The 16,050-nt window shown below is 47.5% G+C and overlaps 1 protein-coding gene across 4 annotated transcripts in view; it reads right to left on the reverse strand.

Annotated features, from left to right (window-relative positions):
* Positions 1-2,065: 2,065 nt before the first annotated feature.
* The window catches only part of LYN (LYN proto-oncogene, Src family tyrosine kinase), a 111,031-nt gene continuing 97,046 nt past the window's right edge, over positions 2,066-16,050 (reverse strand). For all 4 annotated transcript variants that reach the window (XM_027128073.1, XM_027128071.1, XM_027128070.1 and 1 more), the window contains 3 exons: positions 13,788-13,941; positions 10,997-11,128; positions 2,066-3,522 (listed from right to left, as the gene is read on the reverse strand). In XM_027128073.1, the coding sequence (XP_026983874.1) occupies positions 3,320-3,522; positions 10,997-11,128; positions 13,788-13,941 (489 nt within the window). In that variant the 3' untranslated portion in view covers positions 2,066-3,319. The remainder of the gene's footprint in view (positions 3,523-10,996; positions 11,129-13,787; positions 13,942-16,050) is intronic.

Genomic DNA, 16,050 nt, shown 5'->3' on the forward strand with positions numbered 1-16,050 from the left:
GGATTATTCCACGGTAAAGGTATTTCACTTGTTTTATTTTGCAAGAAAACATGAAGAGAAGCCAATCTATTCCTTTTGTGGCCCTGAATGCCTCTGATTTCTCAGCCATGCAATAGTGACAGTACCATTCAGAACTTCAGGAGTGATTGTGTGAGTTCAAGGTAACTTTTTTAAGAGCCAAAGCACAGAAGAGAACAAGGAGAGGATGGTGGGTGTATGGGTATCTTTGTGTATTTATAGTCATCATTCCCATCAGGAAGAATGGCCAGGTGTCCTCAGTTCATCAGGTAGTCAAAGTGTAGAGATAGAGAACTGAAGTCTCATTCAACCGGCAGAAGTAGAAATGAAGATACAGAGAGGAACGGTGGGTGGTGTGAGCTCATCTGAGAGATGCTCTGGGCAGAGAACGCAGGAAGCTTGGATGTGGAACGTGGCAGTTAAAATCATAAGGGTGGGGGACTGAGCAATTGTTTTAATTCAGTGAAGCCTGTCAGATGCTGGTGTTTTGCTACTGAGCACCTTTCAGCAGCTACTGCCCAGGATGTAGTTTGTTTGAGCAAAGGGAAAGCCTTCACCACAGGCAAAATGAGAAATGAGCTTATACTTGTGTTTCAGTGCCCTTGATCTATCCCACTGTGTAAGCAAGTAAGTACGGCTCCTCCTTTAACTGACCCCCTTCTACACTCTTGGGACAGGAGTCAAGGCATCTGTGGTGTATGTAGCGTGTCCCCTAAAAGAAGGCCTGGACATGCTTTCCCAGTGGGATTCCGACAGCACCTCGGGAGGCCTTCTTGGAGGGGCTACAGAAGTACCAAGTGTCCCCTCCTCCTTGGGACACGTGTCGTCAGGCCTCCGAGCTTTACTTTAGGTTCTGTGAGCTTCCCGTACCTAAGGAAGGAAAAAGGCATGTTTCCTCCTCCTTCTTCCTCCTTTTTGACTACATTGTCCTCAGGGAAACCGAACTATCTGGGGAAAGAGAAGGTTCTTTTGAGCAGATCACTTTGCAATATGGGTCAAAGCTGGGGGGTGGCTCTCAAGCCTGGGCATGCATTATACTAACCTTAAATTCACTGGGAAGCTTTTCAAGTACACTGACACATCCCCTGCCCACTCCCCCAGGGCAGAACAACAGAGTCAGTGTCTAGGGGTGGGGGGGGGAGGATTCCGGTTTTCAAGTTCTCAGTGACCTGGGACGTGAAGATGTAAGCCAGCCTGCACGCCTCTGCACACCGAGATTAAACAAACACCTACCCAGCCCCTGATTCTGCCTGCCAGGAACCCTAACGGTGCGTGCTGTCCACCGAGCACCCTGTGTATGGGCACAGGCTGAGAGTAAGCCAGGAGGCACGAGGTGACGGAGGAGATGCTGGAAGCAAAGGAGCACAGACTTGACCGAGGGGGACAGTGGAAAGTAAAATGGCCAAAGGAAGTAGAATTGTGAGGAGAAAAACACGGTGAAGATGAATTTAGTAATTTCTTAGAGACTTCTTTTTGCTTTAGGGATTCCTTACACTTTCTCTCCACGCTGGGTCACGTGTGTGATTCTGAACTAAAGCGTGAACAGGTGGGTGTTTGTAGAAGATGCTCCCTGGCGAATCAGGTGACCAGCTATGCAGGCATTAGATGATAATAGTTCACCTGTGTGGAGATGGCTCTTGTGAATTGAGAATTTTAGACTGTTTTAGAAAGGACCGTTTTGTTTTTGTTTTTGTTTTAAAAAAAGATCACACGGGAAAAGAAGTTAAAATTTAGGGAAAGCAAAATATTCCATCCCTTTCCCCAGGCACCCAACATCTAGGCAACACAAACAAAGTGAAATTGTAATGGTGCTTGCTAAGCCTGTTTGAAAACAAATCCTGTTGGGCCCCCATAAAGGGATAATCAGCTGTCCAGCCCAGCAACTCCTCCATTCTCCAATCTGAAAACACTCAAAAGATGGAGGTAGAACTTGTATACAATTTTTTAAAGGATGTATCTAATGGAATCACCTCTCATCCCACCCCCACCACCTGGTACTCATTTTTATACTGATGACAGTAGGAAATGTTAAACACCAGTGAAAAGCTTCGCGTTACTGGGCCAGGTGTATTAAAATAAAATTAAAAATTGAAATGTTAGGTATGTACACAACAGCATAAGTGAAATGTGATGTGATATAGCATTTTCCATTCAAAGCTTTTACAGTAGAAAAACTGAATAAACAAAACCTCTCGTCTCTCTTGCTCCAGTGGCTCACTGGAGCCTCCTGACTCATTTATTTTCCATCATATCTTCATATAAATAGTCTCACACAGACCTTACACAATTTAGAAAAGATTGCTGAATCACAGAAATAGCCCCCAAATATGGCATTGTTACTTTCTAGAGTTTGACTAAAATGAATACTTGATCATTAAAACAATATTCAAAATCACTTGAAGCAATAAAGAAAATTCTGATGTTTTGTAAGGCCCTAGAAGTTTCTGCAGAGATCAGAATCTTATTGTTCTTCCAAACTACATTGTCCAAAAAAGTCTGGATACAGGAAATTGTGGATTTGAAAAGCTGAACCGTTAAAAAGTATTCCTTCTTATGGCAGAGCAGTTTCTAAAGCGCCTTTCCAGGGTGGTCTGGGCAAACCCCGGCTGCTGCGGGGGGCGGTCCATGTCGCTTAACACGGCTGCCCTGTCTGTTTGCAGGTGACACTTTCAAGGAAAGAGACCCCCTTTTCCCAGCTGGGGTTCTAAGCGGCCTCCACCGAAGGAAACACTGAACAGTTTCAGATTGCAGGGGGTGGGAGATCACTGAAATCTGGGAACGACACTGAAGCTTCTGACTTCACCTGCAAAATCTAACAGGTTGGATTAGTAAATTTGTTTTTTTTAAACAGAGAAGCTAAAGCCTAGAGAAAATACAAAGAAGCGTCATGAAAGGCATATGTTATTTTACTTTCATAAATGAGTTTAGCTGTGCTCCTGTCTGGGATTTACTGAAATGGCCTCTGAACCTCTGAGTCACACACCCCCTTGTAAACATGAGGCCGACATGGGTGCACTTTTGGTGGGACAGGTGTTGTCTTCTCAGAAGCCCGTGTCCAGAGGTTGGTCTAGCGAGGCCGGACTGCCCACGGGGAGCAGGCCAGGCCACGCACTGGTGGGCAGTGGCCCTTGCGAGCAGAATCCTTTCCCATGGGGGGTGTTCTTCCTGAGTGTTAGCCTTGTGTGTGGGAAGCAGGGGTGGCCGGTGACCCCAGCCCAGGAAATAACTAGTGAGCAGGGATTGTTACGTTTTCCTTCCTAAGGAGGCAGCCGTCCCGTGAGTGGCCTGAGTCCCCTGCGCCCTAAGGCTGCTGCTGGTACTGGCCCTCCGTGGCCGTGTAGAAGTCGTCCAGGACGCTCTGCAGGTAGTCGAACGTGGGCCTCTCCTCGGCCTTTTCTTTCCAGCACATTTTCATGATGTCGTAGAGCTCGTCCGGGCAGTTCTCCATGCGGGGCATCCGGTAGCCCTGCGACAGGGCGGTCATCACGTCGGCGTTCGTTCTCCCTGAGGCCGAGAAACCACAGGTACCGTTTAGAAGCCTGACCCAGGCTCACGTGCTGCAGTGGTACCCACCTCCTGCACCTGTGGCTGAAGCAAAGCTTCGCAGGCTGCCATGGGCTGAGCTGTGTTCCCACCATGCCCTCCCCTGCAAACCCCTAGGTTGCACTCCTAGCCCCCAGGACCTCAGAATGTGACTGCATTTAGACCTAAGGCCTTTAGAGGGGTGATCAAGTCAAAATGAACCCTTTAGGGTGGTCCCTAACTGCCTCTGACTGGTGTCCTTGTAAGAAGAGGAGATTGGGAAAGGTCGGGGGAGACATGTGGAGAAGACGGCCGTCTCAAGCCAAGGACAAGCCTCGAGAGAAACCAAGCCTGCCGACACCTTGATCTTGGACTTGCGGCCTCCAGAACCAGGAGAAAATTAATTTCTGTCGTTTGAGCCACTCAGTTTGTGGTATTTTGTGCTGGCAGCTCTGAAAACTGGTACAGAGGCTAAGGAAATTTCTGTAAGCGATGAAATAAATGTTAGTACGAAGGCGATCAAGGCACCATTCAGTTGCCAAAGTGAAAACAGGCAACCATGGTAAATGGAAGACAAAGTGAGTTCTAATGACAAAGGACACTGGACTTGACAGACCTTGTGAATGAACAGCCCAATCCTAACACTTAATCTCACTTTCTTTTGTAGTATTTTTTTTTTCCAGCTTCTACCTGTAATACCAAAAAGATCATTTTCCTGTACAGTATCTCCTACCAATACTTTTTCAAAATTAGCTTTTCATCGTAAGTGTACTTAAAGAAGTCAGGATCCTTAAGTCAGCCGGACCAATTGTTTAATCCCCACTCCTCAAATGGTCCCGGCCTTCAGTACAGTAAGAGGCAGAGTCCGCCAGGCTGTGGGAAAGAGCACATCTCAACAGCCGGCGGGGGAAGCAGGCTGCCCGCTCTTCCTACGGGGCTCTGCGAGAGAGCTGACCACGGAGGATGGCTTCTACTGTGGTCACATGTCTACCAGTATTTAAAAATATAAATTACCAATATAACAGAGTAAACTAGAAAAGATCAGAGTGCGCCGTACATGGCAAAGGTCAGTGTGGTCTTGTGAAACTTTTGTTTTATATATGGAACGGGTTTCTGTCTATTTCTTACTGTGGGTCATAATCAGTGACCTCTGAACTCCTTTGCCCTTAACTAACCTTTCTTCTTCTAAGGACACAGTGACTGAAGGGCCCTGCCTGGATTTAAAGCCCTGAAAAAAGACACGACTATTTCTGTCTTGGAAGAGCCCTTGTTTGTGAAATGGGAAGATCCAAGCCAACCTTATAACTGTTAAGATCTCTTGAAAGTTGTTTACATGGTGAATTAATTTTGCTCAAGTCTACTTCTGCAACATCATCTTCAAATATTTGTGTAACGGGAATGTTCTAACTGGAACACTTCATTTGCTTCTCATTGCTTGAAGCCAAGGGGCTGATTTGCATCGCTTTCTTTAATTGGGCTCCTGGTCTCCATAAATTATGTGGCTTCAGCATTGCTCTGGCTTCTGTAACTAGCCAAGCTCACTTGGATAAATTTCTGAAGAAATATCCGTGTTTACTTCTACATGGGCGTTGGGGAAAGTTCTGGGGTCCTGGCAGGAGGATTAATATCCTCCTGGATTAATATCCAGGATAAAGGAAACAGCCGCTGGACCTGCAAGGCTGGGTAGGAATACCTCTTTCACCTCCTTCCTGGAGAAGCCCCAGTTGCATAAAAGGTCAGAACGTGCCCACAGAAGATAAATAAACCTTTCTAGGGCCCACGCTGCTGCACGGCAGATTTTTTTCTTCCTTGTTCTTATATGTTCTCCTAACTCCGAAGAACTCTCTCAATGATGCAGAGGAAGGCCAGGCACGCTCCAGCCTGCCTAGGGAATCTGGCTTGATAAGAGGAATAAAAAGAAGGAAATCTGAAGTCTGTCTTTTTATGTACAAGTAAATCTACCAACAAAATACGGCTATCAACAGACAAGTCTGATGGAAGAAAGAAAGAGAGGAGAGAGACCTTGACCGAACCCTAAGATTAAACCCGGTGCCGGTCTGTTGTTAGGTTGAAGAAGGCAAACACCCACTGGCTGGTGATCTTTAAAGGCAAGCAACTGCATATTCCATTCTCCCTCCTTTCGACAAGCGTGTAGTGAGTACTTCCTACGGGTCATGAGCTGGCACTAAGCTCCGAGAGGTACAAAGATGACTAAGACAGAGTCCTGTCCTCAAATGGCACACAGCCCGGTGGGGAAGCCAGCTCAGGAGACGGAGCCGGGGGGTGGGCAGGAGGTGACATCTGGAGTCGGTAGGAATTGGCAGAGACTAAACGTTGGTGAGGGAGCAAGGGAGGGAGAAGAATGCAGTAGAGCAGAGATGAGGAAAGGGACGGGGGTTAGCGACAGGAGACAGAAGCCCGGGCGCTCCAGGAACCAGGACGATCGTTAACGACAGAGCGAGCCTGTATGTGTGAGCAAAGGAAGTACAGCCGGCCCGGGACCGCAGGCTCCCGCCCAGCGGCAGATTATTTTTTTCTGAGCGTTGCTTGTGATGGAGCATTTGTAGCACGACGAGTTTCCTGATTCTGGTTCACATATAGCTTAAGATGCTATAGATATACCTGGCAAGAAGCAGCCAGAAAAGACACGATGCTTCTGAAAGCTTCGTCTTTCTCAAACCTCCTTTCTCTTTATAAGAGCGAAGCAAAACAAACCCCCAACCACAAAGGTCCCCTCTAGTTTCTTTAGAAAATTGCTATACAAACATGACTACAGTGTTGCTTTTAAGATAGTGAAGGATCTTTTTGCCCTACCTCCCTTTTTCCCTTTAATTCATTCCCAAACAAAAAGAGAACACGAAAGAGAAGAACGGCGTCTCTGATGTAATCGGGAGACACCTGTCAGCCAGAGGCAGAAGTGGTCTGAGCCCAGAGGAGGAACGTGACCCGAGCGCCCGCCAGAGAGGAGTCAGCAGTGGATGTCTGGTCACCACGTCTTGGGACGGGGCGCTCCCGGACTGAGGTCGGTGCCGCAGGCAGACCTGGACCTGGAACCCGCCTCGCAGGTGCCCAGGACAACGCCGGAGGGATGGAAGGAGAGAAGCTCCAGGCCCAGTGGACGGGGTGCAGGGGGTGTGGAGGACACTGGGAGCAAGGAGAGTGAGGCGCACCTGGCCCGGGCCACAGCCGGGCTGCACCTGAGGACGCCAAGCTGAGTGAAATGAACCCGGCACAAAAGGACACATACGGTACGATTCCACTTACAGGAGCGCCGAGAGCAGTGCAATTCCTAGAGACGGAAGGTAGAACAGAGGTGACCAGGGGCTGGGGGGGCAGGCGGAATGGGGACTTAGTGTCTAATGACCCGAAGGACCACAGTATCAGTTTGGGAAGATGAAAAAGTTCTGGAAATGAACAGTGGTGATGGTCGCACAGCACTGTGAATGTACTTAATGCCACTAAACCATACACTTAACAATGGTTACGATGGTAAATGTTATTCTGTGTTTCTTTTACCACAATAAGAAAACCCACAACAACAGCAAAGAAAGACGCTGATGTCCGCTCCCCAGGGCACCTCTGGAACGCTGATGGCCAGGCGGTGCTCCCACCGGCAGGGCCTGGAAGATCCTCTTCAGAAGGAACTAAACAGTCCCAGAGAACAGACCTGAAGATACTGCCGGGTGAGGATGCTGACAGTGAGCCCGGTGGTCCAGAGGCCCTTGTTCCCACAAGACGTCTCACCGAAGCAAGGGCGAGAAGGTAAGCCTCAGAGGAGGACAGAGGACAGGATGACAGGGACAGAAGCGTAGACAGGGGGCTCTGACGATCACCCCAGGAGGTCTACTGTCCTACCAGTGAGTGATTTGGAAAGAGGCAAGGAGCGAATTTTCAAAGAAGCAATATACGAAAACTTCCCAAAATCTATGGCTACACGTTTCCAAATCAAAAGAACAAAACAGGTACCGAGCATGACATAAAAATGACAGAAGTGTCACACCAAGGTACATGGCCATAAATCTCAGGGACAAAGAAGGATCTCGAATGCTTCCATAGAGGAAACGGGATCCTAGGGAGGAGATAGGTACAGAAGCCATCAGCCTTCAGGGCAGCCACTCGGAAAGCTGAGGTCAGTGGAAGAAGTTGCTTAAAATTCTAGGTGAGGACGTTTGGTGAACTAGCGTTCGTAACATAAACAAGTTTGGTAACTGGACTTATTTAGCTGTTTAAGTATATTTAGGGCACGAGTCTCTCCAGAAGAAGTCCTATTTGGAGCGGAGTCTATCGTCTAGGTACGAACTAGAAGAATATTATCTTTGATGCCTCCAATTTTCACGGGGCAATCTCCAAAGTCGAGCACGCAACAATCGTGATCTGTTTACTCATTCGGCGTCCCCACCCATGAGGGGAGAGTGCTTCACGGCAAGAGCTTTCGGTCTAGGGGCTGCACATTTAAAAGCATAACAATAAAATAGGGTTGAAATGGACTAACAGTAAACGAAGACAAAGGAGTTTTGAGATTTGCCCCAAACACAACGACTAGGTGCAAAGCCCTTTCCTAAAAAGCAGGTGATGGAAAAGCCCTTTTCTGCCTTACACCCCATGTGCACAGAAGTTCGCGGTGCCAGCTGTGCCAGTTCAAAGCGTCTGTTCAGCGAGTAGGACCGCAAATGGGAAACGACACTCTCGTGCTCCACTAGCGCTTACTTCGTATTTGACGACCAGAGTTTTGATAAGTTTATTAACAACATTGTACATTTTCTTCTCACACTCCCAGGGTCTGTTTTCTGTGGCTGCTATCCGTTTGGGCATCCAGTCACTCTGTGTACTTGGTACAGCTCTAGTTATATACGCCTTGATATTCATGGGATGTCTCTGACGGATGCACCAGAAATTGAGAACAGTGGCTGCCTTGGGAGCAGGGGTTGCGTGGCTGCAGACAGACGCACCTGTCACCTTACACCTCTTTGTACCTCTTGGACTTAGAACCGTGTGACCATATTCTTATTTAATAATAACTAAAATGGAGGAAAATCTTGACTTAGGAAAGAACAGTCTGCGTATAATATTTAGAACGATGAACAGCAAATGTTAGGATAAATCGCCAGGATTCCCGAAAGCCAGTGCGTCTCAGGAGCCGACAAGGGTGAGGCCCCGGGGGCAAGTTCCCATCAGAAGCCTCTTGCACCACCTGATTTTTTAAATATATTTTTTAGACAAGAAGTAAAATATTTAATAAAAGCATACTTGTAAAAAGTTAGCCGCTTCAGGAATTTATCAAGAAAAAAATAATGTAACCTGTTATTTCATTGCTCAAGGATAGTAACATTTTGATATATTACACCTTTTAGTCTTTTTTTTTCCTCTGTTCATTTTATAGGAGACTTTCTTATTTCTTTTCTGTTTTTATTCCCCTTTTCTTTCTCTTAGTGCCTTTTTATTTTGCAAAGCTGGGCCTATAGCTTCTAAACCACACAAAAAAGAGACATATCCAGCGCTTTTCCGGGTAAAGAAAGCATTCTCCGATAACTTAATTGTCAGTGGGCCTGTCGGAAGCAGTTTTATAACAGTGATGGGACTGGCATGTACTGTCTATGTTCACCAGTTTCCATGCTCTCTATGGATCGAGTCCTCTGATAATTAAGTAAGTAGGACTGTCTGCTCTGTTCACATGTCCTAATGCTAGAGGCTCTCATAACATACAACGCTTGTGACTGGGAAACCTCATCAACCCAGAACTCCCGAAGGATGACACATCCCTGGTCCTATCAGAGGACAAGAGACCGCAGAATAGACCAACGGATGCTCTCTGGTTGGTCCTGTCAGGTTTGTGTGTGTGTGTGTGTGTGTGATCCTCACTGCTTTTCTCCTGGTTATTTTATAATTTTTATGGTTTTTCACCCCGAGCATTTTCTAATCGTGGGCATTGAGCACAGCAGGTCAGACTGAGAAGGCCGGGATTCTGTAGCGGCTCCGCCAGGAGCTCGTGATGCAGTTCTGGGCAAGAGTCCCCTTCTCAGAGCCTCAGGGCCTCGTCTGGCACATCACTGTGGAGCATGCAGCACATACCACACAACACGTGTGAGGCTGTATGTTTACCTGATCAGATGTCATATATATATATATATAAAATCTTTCTCTATAGGTTATAGGTTATAGATATATAATGTCAGATATCCGGGCTGATCAGGAAATACTGTCCCCATTTTGCAGGGGTGCTATTCATGAACTTCAGGGTCTAGAACAGAGCGGCCATCAGAATATGAAATGCGGGCACCAGAGGGGTTTCACGGTACAGTCAGCCCACTGCACAGGCTCCACTGAAGGCCTTCCCCTCCGGCTGGCCCCCCGGGCCCCAGCTTCTCTACGGCTCAACCCCGAAGGGCAGTGAGGGTGACGAGGAGCGCAAAGGCCGTGCGGCTGCTCTGTCCCAAAGCTCCCGAAGCCCCCTGCGTGGCCCGAGGCTCGCGTCCGCTCCCGCCCAGCTCCGTGCCTCCAGCCCCTGATCGGGACCTCGTGGGCCACCCAGGCCCTTCTGTCAGGTCCCTGAGTTCCCTGCTGCTGCCAGGATCACTGTTTAGAACCTGCAGCCCTGCCCCACCCCCCGATTCCTACACCACCGTGCCCCCTCCATGGCGCCCCTCCCATCTTACGCACTGGCCCTATTACCAGTGATTATTATTAGTGATTGTTATCAGTCTCTCCCTCCTCAAGTATTAGCTCTCAAGGGCAAAAGCTGGGACTGCTCCATCCGGGCACCTCGTGAGTGCCTGGGCTCCCTCAGATATTTTTTGAACGAGGGAATGACTTAAACATTAAAGATTTAATTTAAAATTGGCCGTATCCATTCATTTTGTTAAAAGCCAAACATTAACAAGAATGTGACAGCTTGGGGAAAAATCCCTCTTCTTGCACATTCCAGCATGGATCCTGGAAAAAGGGAGAGCTGGGAGAATCTGGCTCCGAGGAGGTTAGGAATCCGGAAATACTGAACGATGTCCCCACGTCCAGTAAGTCAAAGATCTGAAGAATCTGTCACTCACACACAGGGGTGGTTATTTCCTGACGAGGCAGAGACTCCAAAGTCCCTTGTGTGAACTTCTGTTTCAAAACTGACCGAGAAAGAATTGTAAAAGCCTTATCTTGGGAGGGGCACCTGTGTCTCATCCTCTAATGCATCCTTATCAGCAGTACCTGTGATGGTGCCAGGCACATTCTAGGCAGCAAGGGGTGGAATTGATTAGCGAAGCAAAAGAATATACGCTCCATCAGGCAAGAGGGCAGAGAAGTTTCTAAGCATATCTTAGGACAGCTTCCAGGAACGACAGTCAAAATAAAGTTCTGGCACCGTGGGCTTACTTTGCTTTTGGATATAAGTTTATCTTTTTATGACTCGTGCCACTTGGCTTTTTTCTCATATATACCAAGTGAATGGAAATAGGTAAGTAACTGATACCTGGGTAGGGAATTTTCCCATAGGTGACGATTTCGTACAGGAGAATTCCAAAGGACCACACGTCAGACTTAATAGTGAAACATCCGAAGTTGATTGCTTCTGGAGCTGTCCACTTAATGGGGAACTTAGCACCTAGAGCAGAAGACACAGGTGTTTTACTTGGGTCTCTGAGCTGAAACAAAAGAGTCATGGGCGTGTGACCCTCACACTTTCCTTTGCGGGGAAAATTTTAATGAATGATTTTGAACAGGTTAACACATACACACAGTAGAAAATAGAGGTGGTACAAAATGTCATACTAAGAATGTTTGCCTCCCTCTGTTTCCCTCGCGGGCATTCCCCTCTTAAGAAGCAAAGTTTCTTGCGTATTGTCTTAGCGAAATCACAACTAGCACACTTGAAACATGAGAACATGACACCGAATGGAAAGGCATCTATTCTTAGCTTGTACACCTGTCCCAACACATCAGCCTTCTACAGCGTGTATCCTTCGTGTTCACATTTTCTCTAATGACCCAGAGCATGTTTATACGGAATATACGTATCTCGATGTGTATATTCTTGTGGATACATCTCTTGAAGCCTGTACCAACGGGGATTTTAGCTGCTACTCCAAGCTTTCATTTGATAGGACCAAACATTACTACTCTTCTAGGAACTGCGTAGGTTGATGATCTGCCCAGAGTGAGATGACGATGAAACTAGGTTTCTCACGAGAAGCTGGTGAGGCTCAGGTCGACTTAGCCGCCGGGTCACATTGGGAGGCAAGCCTGGCCCCGGGGAACTCGCAGGGTCACCTCAAGGGAAGCAGGGGACTCGGGCACTCCTGCACCCTGGAAAGGCAAGGGCTTTCCACCAACTACTATAGAATTTTTAAAATACATTTGCCTTCACTATGTCTTTGCTTTAGACTTTTCTGTGAAGTCCAGACCTAGCGCACAGGGCGGGGCCAGGAAGGGCGGGGCTGTGGTAGGGGCGGGGCCTATGCGTGGGGCGTGGCTGGGTGGAGCCTGGGGTCCAGCATGGCCTTGGGGGGGCTTGACTCCCGGTTCTGCTGTTTCCAGCCAGGTATGACCCCGGAACCTTCTTGGCACTTCCATCCATGAAATGAGTAAACAGCAGAACCTCCCCTGTTGCCATCAGGGTTAAGTGGGTGGGTCTGCATGCTTGGCACAGAGGAAATACCAGTGAGGGTAAATATCCTGACTTTTGCCCTGAGGTGACCTACTGTTTCGTTCTAGGACCCGAGCTCTCTGCATTAGGCCACCTGTTTCTCGCGAGAACAGTTATTTCTGTGAGACTCTAGGCTTGTCAAATTCTACAAAACCGATGTAATAAATTCCGACTCATGCACTTTGAGGCCACATCTCCTGGGTTTGAGTCCTGGCTCTAGCACTTACTGTGGGTCCTCAGAAGCTTCTGAACCTCTCCTTTGTTCTCATCTATAAGGTGGAAACAATAATACTACTTATCACATAGGGTTATTGCAAAGATAAATGAGATGATGTATGGAAAGCACTTAGAATAGCCGCTGCCACCCTGCAGATGCTCACTACCTTTTAGCTACTTCTCCTCAGACTATTTTCCTTGACCTGCCACTTTGCTGAAGATAATTAAGGCCAAGGATAAATTATAATCCACCTAAGAGAATGCAAACTTGAGGCAGGAGAACTACCGTAAGTATGACGAGTGCAGGAGATGCTAGACAAACCAAAGCAATCAAGTTTCAATTTGTCTGTCACCTCTATAAATTCTGTGGGTACCTTCCAGAAATAACACACATGTAGTTAAAATAATCCTTGTTTAACAATTCTTAGGAATGTCGAAGAAAGTGCTTGGCTCTTTCAGAAGAGAGAAAGCACTGCAAAAAAACCCACTCAACTTTCACGAGTGAGACCATCAGAATCCTCAGATCATAAGCAACAGAGAAGAATCTGCAACAGGAAAGGTCAGTGCAGCCCCAGACAGGGCTGGCCCCAGAATGACAGGCCAGGAACTCGAAGATTGACTCTGTACGTTTTTTGGTTTACATATATAATATGGAAGGTGGGAAAACAAAGGAGTGTATTGTTGTAGTGTTAAATTTACTTTTGTGTGTGTGATAATTTCCATGTTTTAATTTGTAGTTAAAAGGCCAGAATATAGAGTATAGACTTATTGTTACAAATATTTTCTCGATAGTTAAGGAAAGTATACTTCACTGTTCTGGTGAAAAGCTCTAACAAGTAATATGAACAAAGAATCATGATCCTGTCAAATCTCATTTTGTTTTGCCTTGCTTAATCGAAATACAAACGACAGCATTTGTAAATTTTATAAAAGTACCTTGCAGAGCTAATCAAGAGAGTAATTTTTCAAAACAATTACTAGAATAAACCGCAAACAGCAACTATGGTACATTTTGAGTATTGTACCAATACTTTTTCTAATGATTGTACTTTTTTTTCTAATGTATTGTACTTTTTCTAATGATGCCTATTGTAATTACTTTGTTAAAAACAGGCAAAAACGGGCTTCCCTGGTGGCGCAGTGGGTGAGAGTCCGCCTGCCCATGCAGGGGACGCGGGTTCGTGCCCCGGTCCGGGAGGATCCCACATGCCGCGGAGCGGCTGGGCCCGTGAGCCATGGCCGCTGAGCCTGCGCGTCCGGAGCTTATGCTCCGCTAACGGGAGAGGCCACAGCAGTGAGAGGCCCGCGTACCGCAAAAAAACAAACAAACAAAAAAAACCAGGCAAAAACAAAATAAAATTAAACAATAACCAAACACCTAAGGGTCGTTCCGGGAACGTACCTTCCCTGGCTGTGTACTCGTTATCCTCAATCACTCGAGCAAGGCCAAAATCTGCGATTTTGCACATGAGGGCCTCGGAGACCAGGACGTTAGCGGCTCGTAGGTCCCTGTGGATGTAGTTCTTCCTCTCAATGTACGCCATTCCCTCCGCGATCTGGAAACAGAAGAAGGCTCTCCTTTAGATGTTCCATTTAGGCCCATATAGGGACATATGGAGGAAAACCAGAAAACTTCTGAGTTCCTGAAATCCTTTCATGTACGATATTCAGATCATTCAAAAATTTAAAACAGTGGGTAAATTACAATCGCCATTTTGAGTCCTTTCTAAAATAGCTGCCCCCAAACCTCCAACGATGGTAATCACTCTCAACATGGTTATTTAAATAGCTACATGTCTCATCCTTTTTTAAATGTGTGGAGACTTTTCTTCAGATCCTATGAAATTCCTGCATGTAGATACACAGATGTTTGTATCTCAGTTTTTCAAACGAGGAAAGAGAGCCAGGGAAGTGCTGTACCGACACAAATACATTATTGCGGCGTCGAGAACAGGCTGTCCCTGGCCAGCAGCATCCTTGCTGTCGGGTCAGTCGACTGCCCACAGGACCTGGGCTCTAAGCTCTCTCCGCACAGTCCCTCCAGGATGAGCAGAGTCACCCAGACATAAAGCTGACAGCAGGAGAGAAGCAGGGATAAAATGATAAAGCAGGGGAGGTGAAACTGCTACTCCTCGCTTGCTAGGAAATCGGGTTTTTAAGGAATCAAAATAGGATTATTAAGGAAAACATTACCAAATTATAAAAATAAGAATCAAGAAGGAAGGAGGAAAGGTAGGAAGGAAGGAAGGAAGGAAGGAAAGAAGGGAAGGAGGGAGGGAGGGAGGAACCAAGTAGCTGTGACTGGTGAGCAGTTAGAGGGAAAACTAATTAGGATTGTGTCACACAGGAATGAACGTATTCTGCGGATTCTACCTTGAATTCCAGGTGGCTCAGCGTGGAGGACCCGAGTACTCCCACACCCCATCCTCAACAGCATCCTCCTGGCTCAGTCAAATGCCGCTGTTTCAGCCAGGCCCTGTGGCTCAGCGAAAGCTTTTTAGCTCCTTATTATGGGGGGTGCTTCTCCTGACCTCTGCCTGGAACGCCTTGCTTCCCCTCTCGGCCAATCACTAGGCTTCCTTCTGGCCAGAGGGCCTTCCCTGAACTCCTCTTGGATAATTTCACTCTACACCCACCATCGATGGTCAATTTGTACAAAAACCATTGGCACCTACTGACCACAGCTTTGCCATTATTTTGAAGCTGTTTAAGGTGCTTACTGCTGTCCTGCCATCCAGACAGCAAACACCACCAGGGAGAAGCCACCTTACATCTTTTCTGTTCTCACGTGTATCTACTGGAAGCTTCAGCCATGTCACTCCCCTCTTCTCAGAGCCGAAGGAAGTTCTCTGGTGAGCGTGCTGGGTCTTTAATATCACCAGGATGCTATGCTGTTCGCTCTCTGCTGCAGGAATTTACCAGCTGCCACTTCTATGGCCAGAAAATCTGCCATATAATAATCAGAATACAGCAGCTCCGTCCCAAAATCCTGGCAGCCCAGGGGCTCACCTGGGACTCGCCCCAAAGAGTCTTGAACAGGTAACATCATAAATCCGAAAGAATAGAAGAGGTCTGAGCATCTTCTTTAGTAGAAACGACAATGTGATAACGTACACCTTGACTGTGACCAAGAATAACGTGTGTGGCACGCAGGCCGGGCCAGTAGAGTGGAGAAGACCCAGGCCACGCGACACCTGCTGAGTGGACTCGGGGTCCAGCCCCTGCCTGGATGGCTGGGCCAGCCTCACACAGCATCCCTCGACAGGAATACCTTAATCCTTTGTGCAAGACCACCCAGGTCACTCCCTGCATAAAACTAGCCTCCAGATAACGTCTGAACCCCTTAGCACTGCTCCCAAGGCCCTGGTGACTGGTCCATTATCCTCTACCTCCCACCACTGCCTCCCTCCAGGATCCTGGCTCCTGCAGCCCCTGTCGCAGGGCAGTTCATCCCGCAGGTCTCAGGGGAGATGGCCCTTCTGCTGAGAGGCCTTCCCTGACCCTCCTTCTCCTCCAGTGTGTGTGGTCCCAGGGCCCCCTGCTCACCTAGGCATCGCAGGAATGTAAACCCCTTAGGGCACACTCCTGTTCTTGAGCCCGCATGTAACATCCCAATGATTCTAGACAAACTGGGCCGGGAAGCGGGAAGAGCCGAAGCTGGCTGC

The sequence above is a fragment of the Aethalodelphis obliquidens genome, unplaced genomic scaffold, assembly GCF_003676395.1.
Source record: "Aethalodelphis obliquidens isolate GAN/ISIS:26980383/991018 unplaced genomic scaffold, ASM367639v1 scaffold33, whole genome shotgun sequence".
Lineage (NCBI taxonomy): Eukaryota > Metazoa > Chordata > Mammalia > Artiodactyla > Delphinidae > Aethalodelphis > Aethalodelphis obliquidens.